Source organism: Mauremys mutica, chromosome 6 (assembly GCF_020497125.1).
Source record: "Mauremys mutica isolate MM-2020 ecotype Southern chromosome 6, ASM2049712v1, whole genome shotgun sequence".
In the NCBI taxonomy this organism is placed as follows: domain Eukaryota; kingdom Metazoa; phylum Chordata; order Testudines; family Geoemydidae; genus Mauremys; species Mauremys mutica.
In genome coordinates this window covers 38,855,761-38,868,317 of record NC_059077.1, presented here as the reverse complement: position 1 = coordinate 38,868,317, position 12,557 = coordinate 38,855,761, and the positions used below count along the sequence as shown (strand labels likewise).

Below are 12,557 nucleotides of genomic sequence, written 5' to 3'. Positions count from 1 at the left end.
TTATCATGATGCATACATACTAGGGGCCCATATTAAGCTTGCATATGCACCCGTTATTCTTGCATTTCTTAATTTATAACTGCTTCACTTTGCAACCTTACTGTTCTTTAAACAGTTTTTTTTAATTGTAGTTTGCACATATAATGCTGAAATCTTATACCTGCAACTGTATGTAAACAATCTTTTTACCAACTATAATATTCAGAATTAAGAAATAAAGGAAAAGGGACAAATTGCTTAAAATATGAACACAATTTTTATGCACTCCCATCTTGAAAAAATCAGGTACCACATTTACTATACAAGGTACTATACAAGGGCACTAGCATATCATAGAACAAGACTGAAATAATTTTATAATTAGAGCTGTATACAATTTTTAAAAAGCCCACGTATGAGGTATAATTACTTTGTGCCTTTGGATTTTGACTTTTTTACTTCTTCCCCTGGTTTGTCTTTTTTCAGCTTTTTATTTGTTCTTGGAATGATGTCATCAAAAGGATTAAACAAAACCTAAGGAAAAAGTTAAATATTTGTATAAAATATTTAATGAGCATTTTGCTGTCATTTAGAATGCTTATGTCTTTAAAAATATGACTTTCTTAAAAAACATACTATTTTGAAAATTATTTATTCAGCAATAATACATAACCCTCTCAGATAAATTAATGCCAATACATCCTACTAGAATATAATTGTTTGAAGACAAAAAAAATAGAATATTTTAATTAACCGCATACATACCTCACTACTTTTTATTTTGTGTGGATTGAGTGGTCTTTCTTCTTTGTCAATTTCTACTTCAGTCAGTCGTAACATATTGTATATGGTATCCCCAGTAATCTAGCAAATTCACGAAAGTTTTTTTAAAGTTAGTTATTTCAAAGCCTATCAATTTTCAGATTGCTTGTTAATTATTCTGCAAAATTTAAGGAAATTGTTATGTAAATAATTTTGAATATATGAAAGAGGGATATCTAAATTTAGATTACATATGGCTACAGATATTTTAAATGCAACACGACTCTCCTCTTTAACAACCTGATTCTACGTTTAAGAACTATTTAACTGCCACAAAAGTTAGTGATGGGACCTGTGAATTGAAAATAAAACTAAAAAAATTCTGTAGACTACAGAACTAACCTACTTGACAATTTCCTTGAAACCATCATCATTTTATTGCTTTCATTTGTTTGGGTTGTTCTTGAATGATATTCTAATTGTATTTCTAACTTAATATTTTATTAACAGTAGAAAAACAGTATATATGCAACAATCAGAGCACTTTTAATTTTATTAGATTACTCTGAAAAAGTGTATTGTAAAGGTTCAATTTAGTAGAAAAGCAATGGAATATTAACTATTAAGGGACACTACCAATTGAGATCAATGTCAGGCATGGAGACAGACAAAAACAGAGATGTTCTTAAACACTAAAATAACTTTGAAAGTAGCAAAAATGCATTTGAGCTGTGTGAAGTACTAAGATAATATGAAAACATTCTCTGAATTTAGAAGTACGTTTAATTGCCTCTGTCAAAACCATGATTCAAGTCATAACTCTAACGAACCTTTCCAAAAATGGTGTGCTTGTTGTTAAGTTCATCTGCACGGCCCAGTGTAAAGAAAAACTGACTGCCATTATCATGAGCTCCAGCATTTGCCATAGCGACCAGTCCTCTTCGATTAAAACGCAATCGTGAGTGGAATTCATCCTTCAAAATAAAGAGATGGTTTAGTATGCAATTTTAATTTTGCACTTGTTTAACCAGTAAACAGCCACCCTAATATACATAAGGCAGAATTTCTTGGGTTTGAAAAATTTACAGTTGTACCAAAACAACATTATTTATGGGTGTCTTTCTACACAAGGATGGTGCTTAATGATAACACCTGGAGATCTTGAATTGAAAAGATTTTAAACAAAATTTCCATTCTTTCATCATTTCTCTCAATTTTCTGTTATACCAATATGAATAAGCACACATACTCCTCTTGATGGAAACATCAAAAACTACTCCCAGATCAACAATGCAAACAAATACATGATTTTTTTTTTTAAAAAGTGCAAGCTTAAGAGCTTCTTGTTAACCAGGCTCAGAAATGGAAAAATATTTGTCAACTTCAAAGCAATAATATAGATGTGATTGAAAAAAAAAAAAGAAAAACGAAACCTAGTATTTAAACACAATCTCTCCTATAAGGAGAAAAAAAAAAAGACTAAAACTTGCATTTTTCTTGTGACATCAAAACTATCATTTTTTTAGGCTAAATGTTGCATCTCGGAACAAATCTAGTTCCTATTAAAAAAAACAATAGGAGCTCTGCAATAGATTTTTATAGTACCGGTATTTCGAGGGGGCTGTGGCAGGGGAAAAGCTGGGCTGATTGGGGGAAAACAGCCTCAGCTGTGGCCATGCCCCAAACAGACCCAGATGGCCCTACAAATGCCAGGGAAGCCAGGAGCAAATACTCTCTTTCTGCCTTTAGAGGGAGAAGGGCATGGCTGCTAGGGAGAGCATCTGGGTACCTAAGGTGGAGCAGGGCTGGGGGAAGGCAAGAGGTGCTGGGGAGCTCTAGCCTGGAAACCCCCCAGGCTGCAGGCCTAGGGTAAGGCCAACTGGGTACTGGGGTTGCAAAGGAGAAGCCCACGGGTAGGCAGAGGCAGCAGGTCCAAACCCCTTTGCCTGTGATGAGTGGCTGATACACTGCAGTTTGCCACAGTGAACGGGGGCTAAATGATGACTGGCAGTAGCCAAGACTGAAGTGAATTGGGGATAGTGGGTGGGGGTTCCCCTGGGAGGGGGAGACCCAGAACTGTGGGGTTACTGCCAGGGGGCAGCACCCCAGATAACAGGGCACCAGATCCTGGGAGGGACATGGGGGCCAGAGTGAGGTAAGGTTGATCACCGGCCTGCAGAGGACACTCCAATGGCTGGAGAGCTAATTCCTGGAGACGACCAGCAGGAGGCACCGCAGGGGTGAGTCCACACCCTTACACCCCCGCGCTTGTAATCAATAAAGGAGCCTCGGGCTGATCTGATCCAAACTCAACGTGTGGTTGAGTTTCCACAACAGTACCATGGGTACAATACAGACAGATTCTGGAACTGTGCATGCAAAAATGGAGGCACAAGATGTGCAAGCAATCACTGTACAAGATAAAAGATTAATTTCTTGTGTGAGCTTTGTTTTAGCAATCTCTTCTATTAGTAAAGTCACTTGCAAATGAATATGCAGTAATTAAAAACAAGCTATACAGATACCTACCTTGAAGGGGAGCCCGTAGATTGACTCTCCACCTGATCCAGTACCAGTGGGATCTCCCCCTTGCACTATAAAATCAGGCACAACTCTGTGAAATATTGTGTTGTCATAATAACCTGCAAAGAAAAAGAATATTTACTATAGATATTTTTAAATTATTCTAAAAGTACACGTATAGTGTAAGCAATGTGGCCTTGTGGCTACAACACTAGAGTGGGATTCAGGGAACCTATTTCTGGCTCTACAACTAGCCTGCTGGGTAAGTCACTTTGCTGCCCTGTGTCTCAGTTTCTCCCATCTGATAATAGTGATACTGACCACATTTATAGAGTGCTTTGAGATCTAGGGCTAGGTATTATTATTATGTGTACAGAAGTTAGAACTTGAGCTTTGACTCAAGTTTTGTTGATTTTCAACTTCTGTTTCAATTTTCAATGTTAAAATATTCCATTTATATGAACTGGGAAGTACCATAAGATGTGTGATCACGTAAACATCTTAAAATTTTCAAGACAATGGTGTCAAAATTAAACACACTAATATACAATACAGAACAGTTTGCTGTGTTGCGGTACACTTGAAGGCACTGCATGTCACTGAAAGGATAATATTGATGGATAAAAGCTGGAAACAAAAGAAGCCATCTCCCAGATAGTCTTAATAGACCTGGTTCTCCTGTCCCACATACTTCTTTTACCAAGGACTTTGCGTTATTACTGACGAAGATCAGCATAAAAGGAGAATTAAGTCCAATGTGTCTGTGTTTATTCTACAGTATCTCCTTATTTTTTAGACTTCGGCTTAATATAATCATCAGGAGCTTAAAATAGTAGGAATATTCTAGCACTATATTTCCATCAATCACTACACAATCAAAGTTGTGGGGTAATTCTTAATTTACTAACCTGAAGATTAGTTTATGCGGATTAAAGGAGCTAAAAACTACATACAAGCTATATCAATAAATGTGAGAAAAAATAAACTGCATACTCCAAATTATGTGTCACAATGCTGGGGTTTTCCATGCAAATAATTTCTTATTGTCAGTTATCAAGTGTTCAAGAAAATAAGTATAACACCACTATCACGTAAGTGACCGGAAATAAAAACAGCTGTGTTAAAAAAAATAAAACAAGAACATGAGAAGGCATGTTGCCAATATTGCTAAATTAACTGCCACCCTGCCATAATAGATCAGCTGTTAAGAGTATAAAAGTTCTTAAATTGACAGAACAGGGCTCTACTCTCACGCTTTGAGCATGGAAGGTTTTCCTCCTTTCTTCCATCTCTATGACCAAAGCTTTACATATACATCTATAATTTAGTATGGCCAAACAATGGTATTAGCTACACATCAACACTGACAAGTATTCATCAGTTTCACCTTATATGGTGCTCCAATCAGACTCTGAAATACTGAGTCTATTGTGCTTCTTGGTTTTATTATAGGGAAATCAAAACAGCTTCTGGGAGCTGAAAATTTAACTCTGCTTGACATATGTAGCAGGCCAATTAAAAAAACATGATATTTTTAAGACAATGGATGACTTACAAATTTTATACTGTAGACAGAGATATCTCCATTTAAAATATGCCAAGTTCAAGAAGTCTTCACATATTTTAAACATTTTTTCACCATATTAGTAATGTTATTATTCTGACTACTGAAAACAAACTTTACTCTTTCTCTAATAATCTCATTTAAAACATGAACTTTTGCTCCCTTCCCAGCAAGCCTCATAATTATGACATAGTTATGTACTATTCCAGCACTCTGTGTGTTTAGGATAGTGTTGTAAACTGGGTGCCATAAATCAGATATTCAAATTAATTATCAGCGTAAAATTGTTACTTCATAGCATTTGGCCAATTTATGTTTCTTGAGAAGTCCCTCTCATTATTTATATTTTAGCAGTGCTCAAAGGCCCCATTGTTCAAGGTGCTGAAGAAATAAATAGGAAGACAGTTGTTGCCTTAAAGAGATAAATTCAAAACAAACAAACAATAGGAGGGCCAGGGAGAGGAGGGGGAAGGAAGATGAAAAACCTAATAAAATGATGCAGCAACTTGGGCTAGCTATAAGGGTACAACTTGATGATTCCAAACCATTTAGAAGGTGATTGGTTTTTTAAAAAATTTTGGGAAAAAAAAAAACACACAACAAAAACTATCCTCATCTGCCCCTGAACCTAAATATCCTTATATATAGATTGGTTGTCAGTCTAAAAGATATGCTATAGCTTAAATAGAAGTTATGGACTTGATGCAGAAATCACTAGATGAGGTTCCTTCTCATGTGTTAATGAAGAAGTCAAATTAGATTACCATAATGGTCCCCCTGGCCTTAAAAAACTATTAATCTAACGGTCAATAATTGCTTATTTTCTTGTAAGCATCACAGCACTGGTGGGTCTTAAAAGGAGAATTGTATTTGCCTTTCAGATGATTTCAATGAAGGCATTCCATCTATAAAGGGCAGTATGGAAGAACACCCGGAGGCATATGTAGGATTAACTTGTATCCATAGCTGGCATAATTAGCAAAGCACATTGGAGCAACACAATGCGATGAGTGGATAACTAAGGAAGAACAGATTTATTTAGGCCCATGAAGAAATTGACAAGAAAACTGAACTTGATGCCTGGACAAAGGCAGGTCTATGGAGGGTTTCGTTGGGGAAAAGAACATATATAAATCATAGGAAGGGAATGAAGCCAGAAAGATAGGAGATGCCTGGGAGTAAATCAAGATGGGATGCGATTCAGACTTGGACAAGAGCTTTTGATGTCTAAACGGTGTTGAAGGGTCAGATAGGAAGCCATGGAGGAAGAAGTGGCAGGATTTGGACAAAGCATAAATATGGGGATGAGGGAATCAAAAATAACTTCTGGGTTGCAGACCTGACTAGGTGGATAAAGATGGCGTTAATCATGACAGATTAAAGCACTGTGCTCCTTGAGCTAAACCAAAGAACCATGAAAAAGACAATGTCAATCTCTGAAGCACAGACAAAGACATTACCTTTTTCATGGGTCGCTGCCTTAACTCATGGAGCACAGTGCTCTTCTTAGTGCTCGGAGCATCAACAAATGTGGAATTCACTGCTATAATAGTCTCATCTGGGATTGTTTTCTCCTTGGTCCATGGTTTAGGCCTCGAATACAGTCCTCCATCCAGGGGGGTACTGTATCCAGAAAATAACGACTGAAAAGGACTTCAAGATCATGGTGGATAACCAAACAATCATGAGCTCCCACTGTAATGCAGCTGTTAAAAGGATTAAAGCGATCTTTGTCTATATAAACAGGGGATTATCAAGTAGGAGTTGGTGTTACCTCCGCATATGGCATTAGTGAGATCATTACTAGAGTACTGAGTCCAGTTCTGGTGTCTATGTTTCAAAAACAATATTGACAAATTGGAAAGAGCTCAGAAAACAGCTACAAGAATGATTTGAGGTCTGAAAAATTTGCCTTACAACTAGAAAGGTAAGAAGCTCAATCTATTCAGATTATCCAAGAGAAGACTGAGAGGTGACTTGATCATCATCTATTAGTACCTACAAGAGAAGACTATTTCCAGCAGTAGAAAGCTCTTTAGTTTAGCAGACAGACAATGGCATAATGAGATCCAATGGCTGGAAGTGGAAACTAGACAAATTCAGACTAAAAAATACTTTTTTTTTTTTAGGGTAACTGACCATTGGAACAACTTACCAAGGGATGTAGTGGATTCTCCATCACTTGAAGACTTTATACCAGGACTGAATGCCTTTCAAACAGATATGTTCTAGCTCTACAAGAAATGATGGGCTTGGTTTATGCTGGAGGCACAAGACAGGAGTGAAAATCTCCTGAACAGAGGCTATCTTCAAGAAACAGTACATATCAGAAGGGGTCTTGAAAAACCTTACCCTTAAAAGATACATACATAGTGGCACCAGCTGGAGATACTGTGTAGCTACAAGCGCCTTCATCCTCCTATGGTGTGGTTTTCCCAAGGCAGATCCTTTAATTCCCAAACCCCAATTTCTTTGATCTGGATTACAGTGCTCCCACCACTCTGAAATGGCAGCACAATGAAGTATTAAAAATCCCCAGATGTTTTTGAAAGAAAACAGGAAGCCATAAGCAGGGAAAGGAAAGTGATGCACAAAGTAATTTTTCAGGAGACTTCCTTGGACCGCTTGGCTATCATTTCATGAGTTTACTGAAGAACATAGTTACATGTTACAAAATACCCACAAAGTAAGTCCTCCTAAGTCTCTCATGTATTTTAGTTCAGTAATAACCTGCTATCTATTGGATTTGAGAAACATATTTAAAATACTTTTTAAAATTCTTTGTCTAAGGTCTCTTTCAATAGCTTTGAAAAACATCGTATTTCTCAACGCTTCTAGTTTTCCCACACACTGATAACTATTTTAATGTCAATTCCCGTGGACATTAGTGTAATATTCCTCTGATTCCTATTTTATGAAAAAGCATAAAATGTAAGAAGTCACCAATACTGTACATTGAATAATATTAACAACACCTACTGTCCAACTCAATCATTACCTTCCATACAAAGCTGGATGAAATTTCTGCATGCTTTTGGTGCTTCTTTTGACCATAGCTCGATGTCAATATCTCCAGCTGTTGTTTTCAATAAAACCTATAAAAATATATGAAAATATACTATTTAATTTTATTGCACTTAAACATTTACAGGTGAAGTCTCTGATCAAATAATACAGTCATGAGTAAAAAAAATTCTTCATCCAATTTTAGGAATGCAAGAACAAAATTAGGAAGTTGGTCTGGTTTTCAGTGGCAGCTTTTGTAATGTACTAGATGTCAACTGCCCTACAGTTTGTCTGATACATAAGATACAACTCAAAGAATAGTTTTCATAAAACTTTATTGCCAGTGGTCCACTGTGTGAAAATGGACAAGTTTCTTCACTTTTCAGTATTTATTTCCTTTCCCACTTTTGTCTATCTTGTCCATTTAGGCCCAGAACCTGCAAACACTTATGTATTTGCATAACTTTACTGCCAGGAGTGTAGTAAAATTAGGTCTGGTCTACACTATAAAGTTAGGTTGATGTAATCTACTTTTTGTCAACCTATTTGTACATGTGCCTACACTCAATTTTTTTCTCTGGCCAACGTAAGAAGCTCATAAACTGTGATGCAGTAAAAACATCTCCTCAAACGGCCTGGAGCCACAGTCAACCTACAGAGGTTAACACAGTGAATCTGACACTGTGTCAAGCTATGCTACCCTTACCCCTCCTCCAGCAACTGTCCCACAATGCCCCCACTGTCCCACAATGTTCCTTGCAACAGTGACCACTCTAGTCTCAGTTGTGAACTCTGCTGCCCAGAGGTCACGGGGACTGGAAGGCACCCCTTTTATTTTTGAAATGGCTTTTCCTGATTGCCCACTTTGGTGAGCACACCTAGCAGCTCTCCCTTGTTGTGTGCAACTGCCAACCATGCCGGCTCCACATACTAAATGCATTCCCACCTGGAATACACAGAAGGCATTACATCTCCTGGGCCTATAGAGAGAAGAGGCTGTGCAAGAAACATAGATATCTACAAAAAGACTGCACAAGGGACACAGGTTAAGGGATACAATAGGGATTAGCAGCAGTACTGCTTGAAAGGGAAGGAACTGAGACAGGCATACTACAAGGCTGCATAGGCCAACCATTAATCTGGTGATGCACCACCACTAAGGTGACCAGATGTCCCAATTTTATGGAGACAGTCCCAACATTTGAGGCTTTCTCTCATATAGGCACCTATCACTCCCCACCCCATCCTGATTTTTCACACTTGCTCTCTGGTTACTCTATGCACCACAGACCTATCACTTTTACAAGCTGCATGCCATGCCACTCCACAGGAAACCATGGATACCTTGGAAGAGCATGCTACAGTGACCCCTGCCGTGAGAAGGGGAGAAGGAAGTAGAGGACACAGGGCACGGGTGTCCAGATATGCCACAAGCCAAGACCTGTTTGAGACTCCACCACAACCTAGTCAGTCCTGTCAGGATGAGCCTTATGAAGGGGAAGGGACCTCAGGTAAGTGTGTGCATGCATTTTTCCTTACAATATTTAAATTTAAAGCTGGTGTCCAGCCCAGTCCCAAGTTAACGAGACCACAGGTATCTACTTTTCATTGTTTCATTCACATGGCAAGTGGAGGCAATACAACAAATAAAGGTGGTGTCTTTATCTCCTTTTTATTCCCCTATAAGATAAGGCAGGGGCGTGGGCATGCAGAGCAATCTGTTGATGTACGTAGGGATGTCCTGTGTATCCTCCTGAGAGAGCTCACTAAAAGTTTCATAGAGATGCTCTGCAATCCTTTCTCAAAGGTTTTTAGGGATAGAAGCCTTATTTCTTCTACCATGGTAGGACACTTTCCTATACCACTCCATGATGACTTCAGCAGGCACCTGTCTAGCGGCACACAGGGCCGGGCGGCTTTGGGACACTAGCAGCAGCTGTGTTCTCTATGCCTTTGTGCTCTCTCAGAAGGGAGATATCAGTTAAAATCACCAGGGCTTTGGAGCAGAGCCCGTAGCTGGAGCGCGGAGCAGCTCTGGAGCAGTGGAGCTGCAGGTTTTTGCCTGGAGCTGGAGCAGAGCCATTTCACAACTCCAAAGCCCTGAAAATCACCACCACTTGTTGAAAATAGTGCCAGTACTCAGTGCCACTGTCCTATGAAAATAAGGGCCACAATTTTATTGCTTCATGCAGCCAAAAATCTTAATTCCCTCCTCATTCTCCTCTCTTCATCTCCGGCAGGCCATACTCACCCTGGCTAGGGCTGGAGAGTGGTGCTGTCTGTACACGCCAAAGCTGAAGTATCAATAAGCATTACTTATTTAAAAATGTTATAGGAATAAGGGAAGGGAGTTTTGAGACTCATCCTACCCTTTCTGTTGTGACTGTCAATCCAATGATACATCTGTTTTACCTGTACCTGCTGCCATTGAAGCCTTGAGAGGTACCCCCTCCACACCTGCAGAATGCCTGATCATGATAAGGAGGAGAAAGAAGAGGACTAGGAAAGACACGTTCAGCAAGATCCTACAAGCCAGTTCTGCATCGGACCACGGACAGAGGCGCCTGGAGGGTAAATATGGCAGACAATATGGCGAAGGAAAGAGCGGACAGGAGGAAGGCCGATGAGTCTCAGCAGGAAAAGGAAAGGGAGATGCACCAGGATATAGTGGGGGTTCTCAAGCAGAAAACACACATGCTGCAGACTCTTGATCTACAGGTCCAACAATCATGCACTCACCAACCTTTGCAATCATCTGAGAACAAGTGTGGCAGTTCTCTACACCCCCACCACATTCTACATGGCATCATGGACCACATCCTTACCCCTACCAACTCCACACTGGGGAGACAATAAGGACAACCACAGCTTCACATACACTGACCTGAAAGAGAGACAGTTGGTGCATGTGTAGCCAAAATTACTCCTGGGGGAATTCTGTGCTACTGCACGCATACATAATCAATGAGCTGTTCATATTTTTAATTTTTTGCACAGAAAAAAAACTTCTGCCAAAATGTTTTTGCAGTTCCACCTTTTGCCCACCAGAGGGCACTGTGGCGCAAGAACAGCAGCAGCTCCCAGCCAGCTAGGGAAGAGAAAGAGCCTGCCTTCTTCACAGCGCCTGTCAGGCCAGGTCAGGAGACAGGGGTTATGGGGAGACAGTGTGGGATGCTGAGAGGGTTAGACAGGGGCTCATAAGGGCTAGTGGGGGAGGACAGACTGAGGCAGGAGCCAAATGGGAGTGGAGGCGCAGGGCCACATGTTGACGGGGAAGAGCTGCACAGGGACAGAGGATGGCTGAGTGGGGGCACAGGGACACACAGGGACAGGGGAGTGGGTGGGGATATAGAGACACATGGGGAAAGGAGGAGGAGGTGCAGGGCCACATGGGGATGTGTAGAGTGGGTGTCTCAGTGGGGCTAGGGGTCAGCCAGGGTCTGCATGGGGGAAGCTCCCTAACAATCCATTCCCCTGCCTTCCCCCCCCCCAATAAAACAACAAATGGTTCCATACTTTTCTCATCCATACCCAACAACCCTCCAAGTTCACACTCAGGCTCCTTGCCAGAAATTTACTTCCTCTCCCTCAGCTCCTCCATTACATTACATTTGTGCAATGAACAGGACAGGGATGTTTCGTGTCTTTCTAATTCTAAAGTTTCATGCTTTAATTTCTGTTCAAACTTGAGGGGGTTTTTTTGTTTTGTTTTTTTTATTTCAGCATTGGATTTCACAACACATATGGCAGAAGGTATAAAGTACTCAAAACACACTACTTGTAACTGTACAGTATCACAGAACTCACAGGTTCAGTGAAACACAGTGTAATAATTATATATATACACACAGCAAGCACCTCATAATTCACAGGTTCACCAAAAGACATGGTATAATATTTATAAATGTATAACTTGCTGTATAGAATTCCTAAAAGCTCCCAAAACTTCAGGACCAGAGCACACTCTAATACAGCACATTACTGTACCTGGCCATTAATGTGCTCTTTCAAGCTCTTCCTCAACCACAACAGCTCCATGTTGAGCTCTTGTAACAGCCCTTGTGTCTGGCTGCTCCACGCCAGAGGTAGTTTTTCCCCATTTGCAGATATTATGCAAGACACCACAAGCAGCTATAACCGTTGGAATATTATTCTCACTGAGATGCAATTTTATGCCAGCATCCCTTCAATCTACAAAAAGCACATTCAATAGTCATTCTGCATCTGTTGAGCTGATAGCTGAATCTTTCGTTGGTGCTGTCAAGGTGGCTGGCGTATGGCTTCATGAGCTGTGGAACGAGGGATAGGCTGGGTCCCCCAGAATCACTATTGACATTTTAATATTGCAAATGGTAACCTTACAGTCAGGAAAGAATGTCCTTGCTTGCAGCTTTCTGAACAGTCCTGTTCTTAAAGATGCAAACATCGTGCACTTCTGCCCTCCCCCGCACTTCTCCCGTCCACATTGATGTCAGTGATACGTACCTAGTGATCTGCTTGCATAATCCCCAAAAGTAGTCTTTTCTATTGATATATTCTATGGCAAGGTGAGCTGGTACCAATATAGGGATGTGCGTGCTGTTTATCACTCCATCACAGCTTGGGAACCCCATTGCTGCAAATCCATGCACTATGTCCTGCATATTACTGAAAGTCACAGTCCTGTGCAGCAGAATAAGATTAATGGCCCCACATACTTGCATGACAACTCCAAAATGATTTC

The 12,557-nt window shown here is 40.1% G+C and overlaps 1 protein-coding gene across 3 annotated transcripts in view; it reads right to left on the bottom strand.

Moving 5' to 3' along the window:
• Nucleotides 1–12,557, bottom strand: part of CWC27 (CWC27 spliceosome associated cyclophilin) — a 207,011-nt gene that overhangs the window by 192,780 nt on the left and 1,674 nt on the right. For all 3 annotated transcript variants that reach the window (XM_045020822.1, XM_045020823.1, XM_045020824.1), the window contains exons 2-6: nt 7,827–7,923; nt 3,271–3,383; nt 1,572–1,715; nt 745–843; nt 410–513 (exon numbers count right to left, since the gene is read on the bottom strand). In XM_045020822.1, the coding sequence (XP_044876757.1) occupies nt 410–513; nt 745–843; nt 1,572–1,715; nt 3,271–3,383; nt 7,827–7,923 (557 nt within the window). The remainder of the gene's footprint in view (nt 1–409; nt 514–744; nt 844–1,571; nt 1,716–3,270; nt 3,384–7,826; nt 7,924–12,557) is intronic.